This window comes from Lissotriton vulgaris, chromosome 7 (assembly GCF_964263255.1).
Source record: "Lissotriton vulgaris chromosome 7, aLisVul1.2, whole genome shotgun sequence".
Classification (NCBI taxonomy): domain Eukaryota; kingdom Metazoa; phylum Chordata; class Amphibia; order Caudata; family Salamandridae; genus Lissotriton; species Lissotriton vulgaris.
The window spans coordinates 1636624539-1636644411 of NC_141695.1; the positions used below are offsets into that span (position 1 = coordinate 1636624539).

The 19873-nt window shown below is 44.8% G+C and overlaps 1 protein-coding gene across 4 annotated transcripts in view; it reads right to left on the bottom strand.

Annotated features, from left to right (window-relative positions):
• ZMYND8 (zinc finger MYND-type containing 8) overlaps positions 1-19873 on the bottom strand; it is a 417579-nt gene that overhangs the window by 209309 nt on the left and 188397 nt on the right. For all 4 annotated transcript variants that reach the window (XM_086932602.1, XM_086932601.1, XM_086932600.1 and 1 more), the window contains one exon: positions 16449-16504. In XM_086932602.1, coding sequence (XP_086788728.1) covers positions 16449-16504 — 56 coding nt within the window. The remainder of the gene's footprint in view (positions 1-16448; positions 16505-19873) is intronic.

The following is a 19873-nucleotide window of genomic DNA, read 5'->3' on the forward strand; positions in this document are numbered from 1 at the left end:
GGTCAAGCGCAAGGAGTGCTTGCGGCGCAACTTGGAGAAGAGTATACTGTTCAGTGCAGGGTGTGGCAACAATGGAGTCCCATAGGTGAGCCTGCATGGTGTTGGGATGGCTGGTCGAATCGGTTGCCCCCTTGGAATGGGGAATCGCTTTACTGCACAGCAATCAGGAACATCCGGACTCCAAAAGTAAAAAAAAAAATTTAAACATGTAAATTAGATCAAATGGGACACTGATACAACTGCATTAAATTGGAGCCAGGCTTCAAATTAATATCTGAGCAAGTGTGAGGATACAATCACTTTGTGTATTAGCGTGGTAAATTATATATAGTTTTGGCTTCCAGATAAGTGTAACAATTAGTGAAAGGCTCGGTGGCCTGGGAGGAGTAATGTATGCTTTACACCATCATGTTAAATGCACTGAATGTTCAGCCTTATAGATTATATATATATTTTTAATGTTATTTAAAAAGCCCCAAAACACTATTTTCTGTGTGCATATCAATAAAAGTGAAAGAGAGTCACATGGACAATGCACTTTAAATAATACTGGGAATGATTTACAGGGACCACCAAAGACAGAGATTCATGATGCCTATAAGCTGCCATGAGGAACCCCCCAAAAGGGGAGCTTCGAGAAAGACGAATAGGAAAGAAAGAAAAAATAGTCCCAGACATGAAGAGATAAATATCAGTAGCTAGTGACGGCTCCGTGGGAGGAAACAAATGACAAGGAGGGACAAAAAGGAAAGGTTAACCACTAGCAAGCAAGATTTTTTAAAGCGCAATTGAAGTAACAAATAAAATGGCAATGGGCGAGCTGCAAGTCCACAGAACGAATACAGCATCTCTTACAGAGACAGCGCATACACTGCCTAGACTCAACCTAAAAACTGTAAAAATAGTTTTCTGCACAAAACGCTACTTAATGCTGCATGCACCTGGCATGTCCCAATATCACCACTTCAGATACTGGAAAAAGCTAGCATAGGGACCAGCGGAACAGAGGTAAGCATGAAGATTAATGGTGAAAAGGACTTGTTGCAAGTGCAAGCAGTTTATGTGAAACCTTTCCCAATCCAGTGACATACTTTCCATCAATGTGTCCATTCACGTCACTACATCAGAACACTGTTACACAGGAGAGGATGGCACTCTTATACAATACCTGGCAAGATGATTGATCTATCACAGATGAACCACGAAGTGCTTCCCTTAAAGCAGTGTTTAAAAATATCAACTACCGAAAAGCTCTTAAAAATGCAATGTTTGAAGGAGGAGCTACGACACCAACCAAGATGGCCGCATAGTCTCCCGGCTCCGCTGACCTCCGTCTTCCGACCTATTATCCTGTCGCCTATCCTGGTTACCCGCACCGGATCCGTGTGTGTGATCTGACCTGCTTTCCAGTGGTGCAACCCCGGAGTGTCTCCGCCGTTGTGGAGCGGAGTTACATCGATGGTCGTCTGAGGCCTAACCCAGCAGAGACGCCGGGGTCTCGAGTGCAGGCTCTGCCGGGTCCGAGTTGAATAACAACGGACTGCTGAAGGTGATCGGGTCCGCTCTCCGGAACGTTCGGACTTTTGATTGGTCTGCTACCACCGACTGCCTAGTGCCCTACAGTAGGTGAGGCGACGAGTGATGCACGGCGATGTGTCGCGGGGGTCCCTGACCGGGGGTTCGACATTCACATTGTCGACCCCCCCCGGGTCGGTACCTCGCTGTGTACTTTTGCTTGCTAACCATCAGTCCCTCATGGCTTACTCCTGCTCCGTCTAATTTTGCCCCGGAGAAGGCGTCACTCTGTGGGGACCACCATGTTGGGGGAAGAAAGGCATCTGGCGGAGCAGGCTCGAACTGGCCCGACACTGAGAACGGTGCTGGAGGCACTCATGGCACTTAAGGGAACCATTGCAGTCCAGACTTGCAGTTTGTTGTCTGCGACGGATGGTTGCACAGACCTGAGAGCGGGTCCTGACTCGACACCCGTGCCCCGGCAACCAGCCTGCATTTCAACACATGTCTCGGAGACTTGTTTTGACCCGGCACTGGAAACAGGGTCTGCTCCTACTGGACTGGATCTACCTGACGGTACTGTGCCCGATTACCCAATGGAGCCGTTGGAACTCTTGATTGTGTATCCCTTGGAACATTTACATGACATCCCTATCCTAGAACTTTCTACTTTTTGTCCTTTGCTGTTTTGGACCTTGTCGATTCCCCTCCCCTGTCGATCTTTCAGGATGGCGGATGGGTTAAAGCTTGGCTTCGGAGACAGGGAGAGGCATCACTGGCACCAACCATCCACATTGAGATCTGTCGCACTTTTCGCATCTGTGTACTCCTGTTCTGTAGACTCTTGCAATAATTTGCGGAAAGGGCTTTCTTTAAATAGCGACTTTTGTGAATTTGATAGATGTGGCCAGGGTTGAGATTGTTATCTGGGTCTCTGATTGTGCACTAGGTATAACGGGTTTGTTTTCTTGATCTAACGGAATCTGGGGCGGGGTTGGTTATGACGGGGAATGGAGACCGGGAGTCCGTAGAAATATGCCCTCCTCCGATTTCCCTCACCGAGTGGGGTTCTTTGCCTTTTCTTTCTTTCTCTTCTTCTATATTTCGGGTTCCGATTACTGGGCGACAGGCACGCTGCGAGGGGGGTGGCCGTAGTCATCAGCAGGGGTGCAGGGTGGGGATGGGTGTTCGTTTTTATTTTATTTCTATGGCCTCTTTTCTTTCTTCTCTTCCCTTGTCTTCTTCTCCTTTCCTTTTCCGGGTTAGTGTAGTGGGTTCGGCTTTCTTACATCCTTGACTCTATAACTGTACCTTGACTCTCTGAGGTTTTGGTGCTCTGGGGCGGACAATACTGAGGGAGTAGACGAACAAAAATGTGCTAGTTTATCCTGATGACTTACGTCTTAACTCCGTTGACTTAGTTGATGACGAGTTTCTTTTGGATATGTTGTTTCTTTGCTCGCCCTCTTCGTGATCCGAGAAACTGTGCGATACCTGGCTCTTTCGACTTATTATTTAAAAATGAAAACCTCCTATCCTGTGTTTAAATTGTATTACCTTTGCAACCGATGCCTTTAATGAATTGAGATCCTATGCTTAGAGGCCAGCCCTGGGGGTTGTAGGCCCTTGTCTGTATTTGATTGCAAATGTTCAATAAAGGTTTTCCAAAAAAAAAAAATGCAATGTTTAAGACTCTAACCCTCAGAGAATGAACTCTTGAATCTTTAGGAAAACATTTGTCCTTCAAAATGTTACCCAAAATGAAAGAAACTTCAAGAAACCAGACTACAGTAAAACAAAGAATCAAAGAACTGAATGCAAAATGGGAACCGAGATTCTTATTCTGGGGATAGCAAAGAATTTTCTTTTTTGAACTGTGATATAAAATATTCTGTGGTATAAAGGACAAAAGACAGAGTTCAAATTGTTGTGCGGTGCAGGCAGGAAGATAAGCAAATTACTTCTTGCTTACAGGTAATTTGCAAATCACAACAGATCAAAGTCATGACAGCCTACATAGTCTCCCTTCAGGCATCTTTGGGTCATAGAGCATTGACAAGAAATACCTCTCTTCCAAGTGCCATTACAATTTGGCAAATCCACTCACCACATCAATGTACGGAGCTGAGACATTTGAAAAATACTTGATTGGTATATGAAACCCTTAAGGGGCAGAGTAACACCTGTTCCCATTCTTTCCACAAATACTCCAAACCTGCAATAAAGGTGCACTCCTCCTTGCACCCTCTGCAGCAAACAATCCGTAGCCTAAAGTGCATAAGATACCTACATCACCCATGAAATTTACTTACTAAGATAGAGGATAGCTTCCCCTTATAAACATAAGGGCATGTCTCTAAACGCAAATCAGAAATCATGCTAAAGGATGAGAACACTAACTCCCTCACACCTTACCAACAGAGAATTAGTGTACAGTTGCAACCATTGTGAATGCCTCCAAAAAGAAGAGAACACCTAGGTCACCTAGGAGAAAGCTTTCAAGGAAACCGCAAGGGCCCCACAGACTACAACCGAAACTTGGATCAAACAGACAGACATTTATTACAGTTTAGTATACAAAGGAATAAAAAGAGTAAGGAAGAGGTGAGACTATGGAAAGAAGAAAGATTCCACATTGAAATGCCAGTTCAGCAGAGAAGGGAAGTTGGTGACAGTATAAAAGTGCCACATTGATTGCAAGGCACATTGGTTGAGGCTGCACAAGATAGGGAGAAGAAAGGTATACTTGTGTTGTACTCTCGTGAAAAGGAGTATGAGAAACTAGGAAGGAGAAGGGGATTAGGGGAGCTGGTGTACAATGGCAGAGATGACTTTAGTGGCAGGACATGAGCAGAGGGGCAACTGGAGAATATGAGGGAGGTCAAAGCAGCACACTGAAATTAAGGCAAAGGAAATGTGGATCTTGCTCAGGGTATGCCCACAAAAGTAGGTGTGGTATGGGAAACCTTGGCGTAAGCAAAAAGAAGACTACTATGAGTGTCCCTTTAGGGCAAGGAAAACTGGGTGAAATGTTGACTCCACCCTTAGCAACAACTGGTCCATGGAAAATTTCGTATGTCCTTGTGACGATACCTCATACCAATCAAACATACACTGTGTGTTGTTTTGTAAGTTCTACCAAGGCCCAAGAAGGGGTCTTTTGTTACCTGTTATCAGGGCATGGGGGATTCGGACCTATAGACCGGCCTACGTGAAATTATAGCAGTTAGAAGACGACCACGTTATTCATGCCGTCTCTAGTTTTTTTTAAACTTGTAATCAAATTCAGAAATACAATGTGACGCTCTCGTAATAACTTCATTGTCTGATAATGTATACCATTTTAATCATGTGAGAAGTTAAGTTTTAACCAAGGGTTTTTAAAGTATGTGCCCAAATAAGTCTATTCGAATTTTACTCTTTACTTGATCCCATTGTATAAATATTTTTAAAGAATATATCTGGCTGTAACATGCTTTTATGATTATGATTTTTAAAATTGAATAAAGCTTATTTTGAATTTGAATTTTGAATTTGACTCCACCCAGCTCCAATGATAACCTATGGGAGAGCCTGTCCGTGCAATTGTGGAAAACGAACTTGCCAGTATTTCACAATCAGGACATGTTGAACACACCAATACATGTCCTACATATACTGCACCCTGCCCAAGGGGGTACATCAGGCCTATCTTAGGGGTGCCTAATATGTAGTAAAAGGGAAGGGTTAGGGCCTGACAAGTGGGCGCACTTGCCAGGTCGATATGGCAGTTCAAAACTGCACTCTCAGAAACTGCAATGGCAAGTCTGAAACAAGTTGTCAGGGCTACTCACGTGGGTGGCTCAACCAGTGCTACAGGTCCACTAGTAGCATTCGATTTATTGGCACTGGGCACAGACAGTAAACTTTACTAGTGAATTACCAGTAAATCAAATATGTCAATCATGGATAACCAATCAGAATAAACATTTACACAGAGAGCATATGCACTTAACACTGATTAGCAGTGGTATAGTGCCCAAAGTAATAAAGCCAACAAAAACAGGGTCAGAAAAAAGGAGGCAAAAGGCAAAACGTTTGGGGATAAACCTGCAAAAAGGGCCAGGTCCAACACCAACACAAGCCCCCCCCAGCACACAGGTTGGGAGACTCAGTCAAACCTGGGCGAGTCTTCCTAGTCTCTCAGGTGAGGAAGAGTAAGGAAACAGGCTGGATTGTTGCAGGGCCTACTCTGCCTTACATGCTTCTGTCTAGGTCACTGCTTCTGGGGAGCTGACCTACCACAACAGTGTTAGGACCCAGTTAAAATGCCCTTTGTCTACTTCTTTAGTGTCCTCGTCCATTTTCTTGGTTTTGGGATCAGAGGTATGTACCTCCGCTTAACCCTATCTTAGCCGAGGCAACCCCAAGCTTACCCAAAGGGGTTACGTACAACTTGAGGAGCCCCACCACTACCCACGGGGTCAGGGTGCCTAGAATGCTATTTGACATGGGATCACTCCACTATGCCAAGGACAGTACAGCCATAAGAGATAACACCCAGCAGAGGCCACTGACAGCTGTCAGCACCCAGAACCACACCTTTAGCTCCTCACTGACGGGGTGAGGTGCAAACTCACAGGCTTGTTTGGGTTCAGGTTGCCTGTCTGCTCTTTAACAGTGGGGGTTACTACCTCCTGTAGCAAACACCTTCCTTCCACTCTCTCTTCTGTTAGCGCAGGAGCCACAATCTCAGGCTCAACAGTTGCCCGACTAGTCAGAACTTCTTATGGGTTAGATGGGGCAGCATCAGTGCCAACTTTAGAGTTCTCCCGTAATGGGGTACAATCCCCTTGGCTCACTGGAACGTTGGCTAAATGTGGCCCGCCTATCCTACACCACCTTCTTTTCCTCTTCTTTTAGGCCATACATGCACTAGCTGAAGGTTATGCTCCCTCCAGAATCTTTAAGTAAGGACTGGCACTGGACCAGTACTCTTTTTTGGCTCAGACCAACCTTTGGATTGTCGTTACCAAGGAGACAGTCAAGGGGGAGGTCTGTACTGACTACCACCCTTCTCAAACTAAGTGACCCAGCTGTTTCTAGGGGTCCTAAATCCACAAGTTCAAAAGTAGCCTTACCTGGGATAGCCCTTACTCTTTTAGGGCCAGATGTAGGTCGGTCGGTAACCGCCGAAAATCTGTATTTTCGGCCGTTACCGATCGGAAAGTAGGTGATAGGTATGTAGGGGGCATTATTTTACCGAATCGGTAAAATTACCGAATCGGTAATTTTACCGATTCGGTAAAATAAAAAATAAAAAATCGGTAAATTTACCGAATGTGAGCCACCCAGATGTAGGTGGGACTCTTCAGAGTCCCAGAGGCCTTATAGAATCGGTATTTTACCATCAAATCCAATTTGATGGTAAAATACCGATTCCGGTGTGCATGCACATGTGTGCATGCACACCTATGCCATGTGACAGGCAGACCTGCCCTTAGGGCATGTATGCCTGCCACATGGCACCCGAGCCTGTTTTGGGGGTGCCAGAGGGTGTCAAAGTGGCACCCCCTGCACCCTTGTGAAAATCGGTATTTACTGATTCGGTAAATACCGAATCGGTAATGCCCATTCATTCCTATGGGCTTCAAAGCCCATAGGAATGAATGGGCATTACAGATTCGGTATTTACCGAATCGGTAAATACCGAAATCATCCGATTCGGTATTCCAGCACATCTGGAATACCTACATGTCCACCCCATAGATTTACCGATTTTTAATTACCGAATCGGTAAAATTCGGTAATTAAAAATCGGTAAATCTATCTCACCTACATCTGGCCCTTAGTCTCTCCTGGGATATACTGGTTTGAGAGCACCAACCTGTCATGCACAACAGCGTGACTGGCACAGGTGTCTCTTAGGGCAGTGGCAGGGATTCCATTCACCAGTATGTGGTGGAAGTGCCTATTCTCCTAATGGAATCTCAAACTCACCTTTTAGGCCCACTTTTCAGTTAAAGGCTAGGAGGACCTCAAGGGCCGGACTGGCCGTAGGGGGCATCAGGCATTTGCCAAGGAGGCTGGAAGTGTGGGGGCTGATTTTGGAGCGATGGGGGAAGGTTTTGTTACTGGGGGCCTGTTTTGCAGCCGTGGGGGGGGGGGGAGGGGGGGGGGGGATCAGTCGGAAAAAAATGCCAAGGCAGCTTTAGATTTCCAGTCCTCATCTGAGGATTAATCCTCAAAAGCTACACTAGCAACCCCTGGCGGTACACTAGTGGGTTTGTTTTTAGGAGAGGCAGGGTCCTTGGCTAGGTGCCCTCTCTGCTTACAGTTAAGGCACCAAACTTTCTTGGGGTCCCAGTTCGTACTCTGGTACCACTTGTTTTGTGAGTTCTCTAGGACCCAATCTCCTGGTCAGGTGTTTGGGGGCCTACAGAGGACTCCTTGTCTTTGTCTTTAGAGTGGACAACTTTTTTCTCTAAGGGGGCTTAGCAACCCCTTTCTTTCTGTCACCCCCTCCATGACTAATTTTGGATACTTTTTTGACCCAATGATCAGCCTTCTTCCCCACCTCTTGGGGAGAGACTGGCCCCAGGTCCACCAGGTATTATTGCAACTTATGAACACAATTACTTCACAGATGCTCTTTCATATTTAAATTATAAAGCCCATCATAATCATGCATATTGCTATCTTTTAGCCAACCACCTAGTGTTTTCACTGAAAAGAAAGTCTACAAAATCAACCCAGGACTGACTAGGTTTTCTGAGCCTACCTGAATTCATCAGTGGCGAGTCCAAAGCCCTCCATCAGGGTGTGCTTCATGAGGTCATAAGACCCAGTGACTGCCTCATTCAATGTCAGGAGCCTATCGATACACTTTCCTGAGAACAGCTCCCAAAGAATAGAGCCCCAGTAATTCTTGTTCAGGTGTCTCCATTTACAGGCCATCTTAAAGGCTGCAAACCATTTGGTTATATCATCACGCCCTGAATATTTTCGGATAATCCCTTTGGGGATTTTAGGGTCAAACCCTTCCTCCCTATTTATTATTTTGCTGCCACCAGAGATAGGTCCTAGGCCCAGCTCAGCTCTTTCCTTTTCTATAGCCTGGAGTTTAGCCTTAATGCTATCCTAGTGCCTGAAGATCTGCATCTTCAGTATCTATCTCTTCTGGGACACTGCTGGGAGTGCTCCCAGTGGAGTTGCTTTCTGAGGCGATAGTGGTGTTAACTTTATCCACTGCTTGCTCCTCTTCACCTTCCCAAGTAGGGGGACCTTTACTTGAAAGGTTTTCTGCCGGCAACTGCTGCAGATGAGCTGTTGTGGGGTTATGTCCCACGGCAAGTGTCCAGGCCTTACAGAGTTCTTTAAGTTGGAGTATCCTAAGCAGTACCAGATTAAAAATTGTGGAGGCCCCTAGGCAGTCGAAATTTAGTTCCCCCCTCTCACAAATTAGATCTTAATATGTTTTTGATTTTACAAACACCAACAATTGTTGCTGGGTCCCTAAATGGAGTGGGGCCCATAGGCCAGTGCCTACCTTGCCTATTTGGTAATCCGGAACTAACCCCAAGGTGCTGATAGGGTGTCACGTTGAGGTCATGGAAAGGCCCTGGGTCAGACATGGTTTAAGTACTTGGAATGCAATGTGAGAAGTTGGCCTGGTATAGGATGTCCCCTAATTAAAGTGGGTACCTTGCACCAGTCCAAACAACCCTTATGGTGATTTAAAAGGTCAAAGATAAACTTCGAAAGCTATCCTTGTGGTAGCTGTGGAGAGAAGCCTTCAGGCTTAGTCTTGAACAAATGTTAAGCAGCTTGTTTAACCAGAATACAACTTTAATGTATTGGTTAAATGAAAGTAGAACCACACAGTAGTTATAAAAATATGTATTTATTATTGGAACACACCTTAAATACATCACAGTATCTGCTACACGCACATGAACACAAAGCACACAATACTGTAGCACAGAAACAAAGGTAAATAGCACTAATACACAGGGGGCTCCAGGGGGAGACCAAACCATATACTAAAATAGTGAAATAAGAACCACGACTGGAGTCAAGATAGTGTCTAGAGGTTGTAGAATCATCCAAGGTGAGTAAGTAGGGACCCCACAGAGGACGGGTGCAGTGTGAGAACATGACCGCGTGCTACGTACAATTCAATGGGAGAGTCACGGTTGCAGTTTTAGTGTTTAAGGACCCTTCCCAGTGGATTACAAAGAAACCCTTTAGAACATAGAAGGTTGGAGATCCACCCCACGCATGAATACCGAAGTACCAGAGTCACCTATCCCAGGGAAACCGGGTGCACAGGGTTGAAGTGTCGTCGGAAACCGCTGTCGTTCTCAATGGGAGTCTTTAAAGAAATGCCACTGTTGGAAAGAAGAAAAGTGTCCGGTGGAACCCACAGGTGGATTCTTGAAAGGAGGAACCTGAAAGCAGAGAGGACAGACTCTGGGTCACTCAGGAGTGACCAGGGGCACGGTAGACGAATGCCCCAGATGTCGGTGCTTCAGGTGCGAAGAAGGAGACCTTGACTCAACAGCCACGGGGACCAGGAGATGTCGAAGACGACCAGGAGCCGGATACAAGGTGTCCCACAAAGGATGTTGAGTGCGGAGGGGTCTTGTCCGGCAGGAGCACCAACAAGCCTTGGCAGCGGCAACCCACGAAGCAGGTCGAGGAAGATCACTTCTGGTCCAGCAAGGGCCAGGAGACTCACCACAGCAAGGGGAGTCAGGGCAGGCCTGGAGCAACCAAGGGAGACCAGGAAAATCAGTGTTGTCCCTCAAATGGACCCGCAGGCCGAAGGCACAGGAGTCGCGATGGGGCCTCTAGCAGTTTCACAAAGTACCAGCTTGCAGGGTAAAGAGTGTGAGGAGGCCGAAGTCCTTTGTACAAAATGTGCACAGACGTTGGGGCTATCAATAACCCAATGCACTTAGTTGGGAATAGCCAGCAAGCATATTCAATTGCAAAAATACCCGGTGCACAGGGTTTTGGGTTATGCGGACCCCAAGAGGGGTACTGGCCTCAAACTCGATGAGAGGGCAGCTAGTCCTCAAGGAACATAGGAACCCACCTCCTGTGTTGCTGTAGCCTTCGCAGTCCGCAGGAGCTCAGGATCAGCAGACCGGTCAGTTGCGTTACGGTGCCTGCGAATGCAGGGGAGTGACTCCTTCACCCCAAGGGAGATACTTCGGATGTTCCTGATGCTCCACAGGCCCTGCATGGAGCCTGTAAGGTGCACGGGCACAGACGATGCTTTGGACGGAGAGGGAGACAAAGTCGGGCCCGTCGAAGTCAAGTGTCTCCAGACGATTAATCCTTTTGGACCAATGGAAGAGGCTTAGACAGGTTCAGGGGACCCTCCCAGGGGAGGGTCAGGACAGTGGGGAGGATACTCCCCTGTCCTTTGTCCAGTTTCACGCCAGAGCAGGAGCCAAATGGAGCCCAGGACTGGTTTGAACTGGATTATGCAGAGGGACACGAAGAGTGCCCCGGATGCAGACTTTCAGGCACTTTGGAAGTACCCCCACCCAGCCTCAATACACTAAATCCGGTCTGGGAGGTGGTCACACCTCCCTGTGACTGGATGCCTATTGTCCTGCCTTCCCTTGCTCAAGCTTGGCTCAGCAGCAGTAGGGCAGAAATGTGAATCTGGTCAGCAGCAACGATTTTGTGCTGCCCGGGTCGAGAGGGCTGGTACCGGAAGAACCTGTGACCCCAAGAAGCTTGCTTCAGAAGAGTGGAATCATACCTCCCACACTGGTTACCAGTTACCAGTGTGGAGGTATGATTCCAAGGTGTTTGATACCAAACACAACATGTTTTGTTGCAACCGTTTTAGAGATAGCATTTTAGCCGAGCATATAATGCACCTCTATACCTATATGTCTGGCTGCATCACCGACAACCCCATAAGATGGTCTCCGAAGGCTACAGAGGGGCTCTGCTCATGCAGGGTCACCCTCTCACGTAACACCCAGAACCCTGGGTTCAGGATTGTCAAGGCCTGCTATAGTGGGGAATTCTAAGTTTTAAGTGTAGTGATCTCTAGATATAGTAAACCTATATCTAAAGTAAGTGGTGGTAGCACCAGCTTACATAGGCTGCAATGGCAGGCCTGTAGTTCCATTTTGCATGGCCTCTCATGGGTGGCATAATACATGCTTCAGCCCATGGGAGGTCTATGAGGTACCTATGCCCTGGGTACATGTGTACCATATACTAGGGACTGACAAGGGAACCCCAGTATCTAATCTGGAGAGTACCTAAGTACATGCATAACATTTTTAGGAGTAAGCTGATAGACTGGGGTCCTGAATTGCAGGATCCCAGTCAGACTAGTTAAAAACAGTGTAACATCAAGCAAAAACTGGGGGTAACCATAAGAAGCAGTTCCTACAGAATGCTTTTAAGAATTTACCAAAAATGTTAAGTACTAATAAAGGCCTAATTGCTTTACTACTTTTTGACTTCTAAACAGTTTTGAAATGGGACTTAACCGAGACCCCACAATTTAGAAAAATCGAAAATCAGTTTTTGACTGATAAAACAATTTTAGTTCCTCTGTGGAATTACTTATCAATCAATTGGTACAGCAAATGTCAAGGCATGTATACCACCACTGCACCACCAATGTAGTTAGCTGGCTCTTTATGTGAGATGTCAAAAATCAGATATACGGTGTAAAAAGTCCATGGGATTCCTTATGAGTGGAAAGGGGCTTGCCATGCAATCCCAAAGTGCTTTGTTAGGGGGAAGTGTGCTTGAGCAACTTTATTTGTAAATACACACAAGGATCAATAAATGACACACACGACTCAAGAAGGAGATCCACACCAATTTCTAAAAATAGCAAATATCTTTATATATGTTTAGGTATTAGATAAAAATCGTTCAGGCAAGTACATCTTTAAATAAAAATATATTTTCGCTTTAAAAAGTGGACACAGTGCAATTTCTACAATATTATCCTACAGAAAGAGGAACAACATCTACACACCGGTATAGTACAACGACTTACAAACCAATCTCCAGGAGTTAAGGTGAGTAGTGGGAAATCAAGGCAGCACCAGCAGTACACCACCAGCGTCACAAGGACAGCCATGTGAAAAAACAATGTTAGGAGCCCAATAGGTTTCCATGGACATCGGCCACTGCGAAAAGAGACTTCATGGAGATCGGCCACTGTGAAGAGAGGCTGCAGACCGAGTCGGAGTGAACCAAAAGGGGGGTTCAAGGCTTGTGATGCTCGGGAATGTAGGGATACCTGGGGTCTTCTTCTTCATGACCCAGGGATAACGGATGCAGAGATGCCTTTAAGCCTTGGGTTTCCTTACCGTGAGCAGTTGCGGACAAGAGGGACTGCGTGCAGAGGCTCCAAGCGACATCGGGGAGTGCAAGAGGGGTGAAACCATGATGGACTAAGGCTCTGGGGAGTGGGGGACCTTGTTGACATTGGTGGTCCATTTCAAATTATGCCGGAGGCGACGGGTGCTGTGGTGTCTTCAGGTATCTGGTTTTGGCAGGTCCGGAGGCCTCAGAGTCTTTTCTGCAGGATACAGGAAACAGTTCTGCATTTCTTCGGAAGGACTTGGTCTTTATTGAAGGCAGGCAGTCCTCCCAGGTTTTGGAGGCACACAGCTGCAGGATGAGCCTCCTTTCGTGCAGGTTTGACAGAGAACGGCAGACTACACAGCAGGGTTGGGGCCACATCAGGTGCTCTCTTCAGTCTTCTGCTTTGATGGCTCTTAGTATCCTCCTTCTTCGTAGGTCATCAGGATCTCGTTCTCTGGTGCCCGGGGCTCCCCTAAATACTAAATTTAGGGACGTTAGGGGAGTTTATGGTAGCAACAAAATAGTTTACTGGCCCTTGAGGTCACTACACCCACTATAGGAACACTTTCTTTGGTAAGTAGGCATATCCCAGTCCCAGAATTCCTACGCATGCCATCAAAAAAATGGCTACTTCAGAAAAATAATTTCCACCTCATAGTAGCCCACCTTAGGGGTGGTACTAGCTGTAGGTGGCACACCTACCTTAATAGCTTATTTTTCTGCCTATCCAGGTGCTTAGGGGGCCCTGGACAAAGGGGTCAGCTTCCTCTCCTGATAGGGGGAGGGGGGGGCAAGGTTTGCATTTCAAAGGCAGCAACCATTTGAGGCTTGGTGCCCAAGGAAGGCTAATCAGCAGATCATCTGTGGGAGGGGGTGTTACATCCTCTTCCTGGACAGACTTTTGTTCTTGGTCTCTTGAGAGCAGAGGCTCTCACCTTAGTCAGTCAGAACAGTGTCTCAGTGGAAGGCTGGCAGAAACCTGTAAGCAAGTACACCAAAGTCTGGTAGGTTTTCAGGAGGCACCTCTAAGGTGGCCTCTGGGTGCATGTATTAATAAATCCAACACTGGCATCAGTACCAAACTTCCCCATTTGCAGTGAAGCCATCATGTAGCGGAGTCCTCATTTTCACCAGTGTCCAGCACATGTTCTAAAATAGCTTTCCTAGCCACTTGTACTGGCAGTATTAGGACTGATCGACACTGAGGCATATCTTCTCATGCAGGTGTGCCCCCACATGTAACATTCAGCATCCTGCCCAAGGGCTGTCATGACTGCTGTAGGGGTGACTTACAAATATTACACGCAGTGTTAGAGACATGGCACACAGGGGTGTGTGACATGTTGTGTTTTCACTTTTGTTTGCACCAAGACACGCAGCCTGCAATGGCAGTTGTGCATGTGCTTGGTGAGGGGTCCCTTAGGGTGGCACAATTCATGCTGCAGCCCTTAGGGGCCCCCTTTAGTACCTCAGGCCCTAGATATCAGGGTACCATTTACTAGGGACTTACGGAGGATGCTAAAGGTTTTTGTCAATTGGGGGAACAAGTGTACAGTTTTTAGGAAAAGAACAATGGTACTGGGGACCTGCTTAGCAGGAACCCAGTTACACTTTAGTCAAACTTGCATCAAATACCAGGCAAAAAGTGTGGGTTGGGGTACTGAAACAAAAACCCAGTTTCCTACATTAGAAAATTAGGAGTTTGGATAAGTGGGAGGCCATGACTCCAAGGATGAAGGGCAGCACAGGTTAGATACATGATGCTGGCAGACATTTGGGAAGAGTGAACAGTAAGAAACATCCGACAATGTCACGTTGGGGAGATCAGAGGGAGAGATGCAAGTAGTGCAAAAGTACTACACATAGGTCTAAGGACTGTAGGGAAATACCAGTTGGAAAGATCTTTTAAGTCTAACAGTATTGGAAAAATGCTGAATACAATTGGAGTTGCAGTGATGGAGTAAAACTGCAAAAGTGCAATAAAATGGGGCAAGAAGGTTCCTTGGGAAGTGAGAATTGAACTGTAAACCTGAAAGAGAAGAATGGGTACAAGTCCCAGTCAGTTACATGCTAGACAGGCAACATGATGGAAAGAGCATGGTGCAGGCAATGGTTAGTGTTTGATGTGTTGTAGTGAACTAAGAGGTTTAAAAAATAGATACAGAGAGCATGAGTTCAAGGAGGGCACAACGTGTGGTGGGTTAGCCTCTCAATGCTGGGGAATCAATCCACTGACACATAGGTTGAGGAGACTTAGAAATGTACTGTGTTAATCAGCCAGGAAACAGAGAACCAGAATTGTAATCATTTGAGTTCTTACTGATATTTATATTTATAGTCAGGCAAGATGGGGGAAGGTAGTGTGGCGGAGGGGTAGACTTAAGGCAAACACTGGAGCTCAAACCAATATGTAGGTCTAGTGGCTTGGCAGCACCCTTGGAACAAAGGGGCAAATGATCCTGTAGCAGTTGGACTGAGCCCCACCTCAGGCACCTGCTGCTTGACCATAAGCTTGGGGAGAGAAGGGTATGATGGGTCAGTTCATCTGCACTGTCGAAGGTAAGTACACTGGATGATTTAGGGGGTACCTTCTCTCCAGGCATCACTCCTACGTGAGGAGCTGTATGATATAATCACATACCAACATTCATTTCACCCACTGATAGGATACATTTGAATCCCACAAACTGGATACGAGAACCAGGGTGCTCAGCTCTGGTCCAGATTTACATTGTTACCATAAATAGCTAGGAGAAGTAGCGAGTACCAAGGATTTCAAATTGAAGTCTGAATAATTGACTACATTGAAAACCAGGTGCAGGAAAATGTACAATTGTCCTGTGGGTTAAATAGATATGAAAACTTTCCACAACTGCAATTTACATATCCCAGACTTGGGGAAATATACATTCAATAACCCTGGATATACACCCAGTCAAATCCATCTGAGCTGATAACACCTGGAGGACCAAGATTTGCAATAAAGCACGTGTTAGTTAGATCTGCACAGATACTACCAATCTCAACTACAAAATAAATGGATTTTACTGCATTATCACTCATTAATCAGACAAAAGTAAATGACTATAAGATTATTCTCAGTTCTGAAAAGCTCACAAGAAGATTATTTGGAGAGCTAACCTCAATGCAACACATCATACCGCTATACCCCTGGATATTCCAAGCATAACTCTGCTGAATTACTTTAATGCATACCCATACGGTAAACCTCAAAAACTTCACTCCTCCACTATCATTACCTAGAACAGAAAATCTGTTTCGGCACCAAATCAGATGATGATCTTTAAATGAACCACAAGTCAAAGCAACTGGAACGCAGAACATAGGATATTGACTCCACTACATTTCAGAAATGCTAAACCAATTTTAATTTCATAATGGCCCGCAAGGCTCTGTACTTTCAATGGAAGGACAAGAGCAAAGTTATTATGCATTACAGAAACTAGGCAACAACAATCGTCATTACTTTTAAAAGTACGAAAACATATATAATGCTTCAACATTCACACTGTATGTCTGGCTGTGAATACAAAATAAAAAATGCAATCTAGATAACAGATGTTAATACTTACCTCATGTTCACATATTTTGATTAGAACCTTTGCTGTTTGTGTCAATTTGTGGTTTCCTGAAGAAACACCAAGTAAGTAAATTAGTAACTTGGACTTAATATTCAGTGCTACATTTGAAGATTACTCAAAGGTAATATAAATCGCCTAGGTCTTCCAGTGCTCTGGCACACCTAGCTACACCAGTTCATTAGCAACCAATGAAACTATTCACATCAATGTTGGTTTATCGACCATGTGCTCAAACAACTGAGACATGGTGTATTATCTACAAATATATATTCATGATTAGAAACATGAATTTTAGATATGATGATTTAAGGAGGTCAACATATAAATTTAGAGTAATAATTTGCATTTATTTTTGTATTCAAACATTTACAGGGTTCCTAATATGAGACTACATATTGTCTTGTCCACCTCTCGAGTACTTTCGAGACTACCAAAATAGAGACCAGGATAATAAATCAAACACCACAAAACAAAGACTAGAAAAATTATCACATAGCAACAAATACAAATTTACATTCAATATAAACAACATTTTCCAAACCAATATAACCGGAAACCTATAAAAATGGAAATTTAGATGTTATGTACACCATGGCTCCCACATTTAAAAACAAGCATTGGCATAGCCAATAGGTCTCACCTTTGGGACCTTATGAGTGTTTAGCCATGCAACAGTTGATGATGTTGCACCAAGGATATTGTGCTGGATAACTAAACATTTATAAGGTCTCAAAGGCGATGCCTATTGGCTATGCCAATGCTTTCTTTTTTTAAACTTTCAACCACGGCTTAGGTGTAACTTGTCTCATTCTCTTTTAGAAAAATTGCATCAAGTTGCTTTTTAACAAATACTTATTTTTATGCTTGAATTACTTGGAAAATACATATCACTATTTTGGTGAAGACATTGGCTTATGGTTTCATAAAATTATCTTGCCACGTTCAGCTGGATTAATGTTTTTTGATTTCTGTAATACCAGGACAACCATAACAAGGCAAAATGACACTGACAAGCATTTTATTGACTTCACTATATTGTATTGCATGTTTGTATGGAATTATTTTAATTTGTCTTATACTATAAAATAATGTGTTAGTCTAATTAGGTGTATGAAAAATCAAGACGACAGCACCCAGAATTCATTCTATTATTCCAGGGCAGGGAACATGGAATTTGGCAAGTTGGAGTACCTGAATAGGGGGAGGTGTGGGGGGGGGGGGGGGAGGTTTCAAGCGGGGGCCTCAGGTTTGGAAGAAAAAACAAATGGAGTGCCTTACACTGCATGGAAGGGGGGGGGCATCAAATGCATTGGGTGGGGAGTATGAAGGGGACCCTGGTGGTCATGGGTGCTCTTCAGAAGAGATATCCTTGTCAGAAGGCCTAAAACAGATCTCCCTTTTTCACCTGAGTGTAACCGGACAGTGTGCCCACGACCCATTTTCTGTTTAGTGTTGGGAACGCTTTCCCTTTTCTTTCTTAATATTGCTTTTTAATTCTGTAACAAAGAATCTCCTAAAACAGTCCTAATGTGGAAGCAACCTTGAAAACCTCTAGTAATTACTTCCAATAAAGCAAAAATTCCATCAGTAGATCTTAGACAAATACTAGTTCAGGCAAGGACACTGCTGATAACCTTAAAATTATGTTGACATAGTTCAAAAGTAGATCCGTTATTTTAAAAGAGTTGGATCAACACTTAATGCCCACCAGCTCCCAAGTGCATTTAAATCCACAGCATCTGCATAGTCAAAAAACTGCAACGAAAAAAAAGCTAAATGCTTCATCTTTTGTCATCTTAAAAATCCTTGTTGAGCTTATAAAAGGGTACTACTTACCTTTTTTTAAAGTGTCTCGCTTTAGAGATAAAACTCTTGTATAAATAGCAGGAGGGCGCACTGGGAGTAGTACAGAATTCTTCAAGCTTTTAGAACAATAATGGATAGTTCTCCCTCACAAGAGGGATGTTTGCCAGACGTTACCTTTTTTGGTTCCATGTGTGCACACTACTAAAGATAATATTTGCAAAGCAGACTATCACCCCTTTTAAATCTTGCCGCAGAATAACTGCCTTTACTTGCAACTCAATTGTAGACAGGAGGGCACAAGTCCTAAGGAAAATATTGGGGGGGGGGGGGCTTATAAACAATTCTCAGTGGGAAGTGACGTCATGCCCTCTTTATCTTCTTGACTTAAAAGGCCGAGGGCCTATTTTACAAAAAGAACACATTTGAATACTCACAAAGAAAGTTTTTTGTTGCACTTTGTATAAATCACATTTTTTTCACAGATTGCGTAACAAGGCTTGAAAATGAATAAAAGTGGCAATATATTTAAATAGACATGTAACATGGCAATTACATTCTTAAACTGCTTTTAGTAAGTAAGCTAAATGTGCCTGGGTGTATATTCTTAAACACTAAACTCATCCAAAGGTGAGCATAAGAACACCTAGGCTACAACCATCTGGATGCTATCACTGAAGACACAGAAGCTGAAAGACCCTGTAAGTGAAAGATGCAGCGACCTCGAGGGGTAGTGATCTGTGGGCGCAAACTGCATTGTATAGAACGACTTTTACAACAGTTCATGCAAATGTTCAATACAAAGAGAACCCCCAGAACTGGCAAGAAAGTGAAAGCTACAGCGACCGGAAGCAGGCAAAATGTAAACAAGCGCGTGCGGTCAAGCTAATTACAAACAGATGCCTCCTGCGCGCCGCTGCTCGCTCCCGCAAGGTGGATGCTGCCACACGCACAGGTGTGAGGAAAAGTGCAGACCGATTTCTAACGGTCATCTCCTAGCGCAGCACATGAGCGCTGCACTAGGCTCGCCCTAATAGCATAGCTATTTTTTTCCAGTCTGATGTTAACCTCTTAAGTGCTGCGTCGGGGCGTTGGCCGACGGTAGCACTACCTCCCCAGTGCTGCGCACGACCATTGGACGTCCATTCAGCACTAGTTCCAATGGACAGCGCAGCACTGGGGAGGGATATTTGAGCGCATCTAAGGTGTTATCCCAGACCATTTAAGTTTACTAACATTTTATACATACTTACAAGGGCTTTCAGCCAGCCCTCTTTATCCATTGGGCATTTTGTGTAATTTAGATTTTTGTTCTGCACACTACAGCATACAAGGGGCTATTGGTCACCCAATTCAACCACTGGCTAATTTCACATTTCTGCGTTTTCACAAGGAAAGCATCCACACACAAAGGTTCTGATTCAGTGCTTAATTTGAGCAGGTGCTTTCAGGTGCTCAGCACCGACACTGTCAATTTCTGACACTGCAGGTGGTGTTCTCAATACAAATTGTTCAAATTCGGAATAAAAAGAATACCATACATTGCATGGTAACTGGCTGGTAAATGTTTATAGGCAGGCCGGCATATGCCTGTCCAGGCAGGCATGATTATG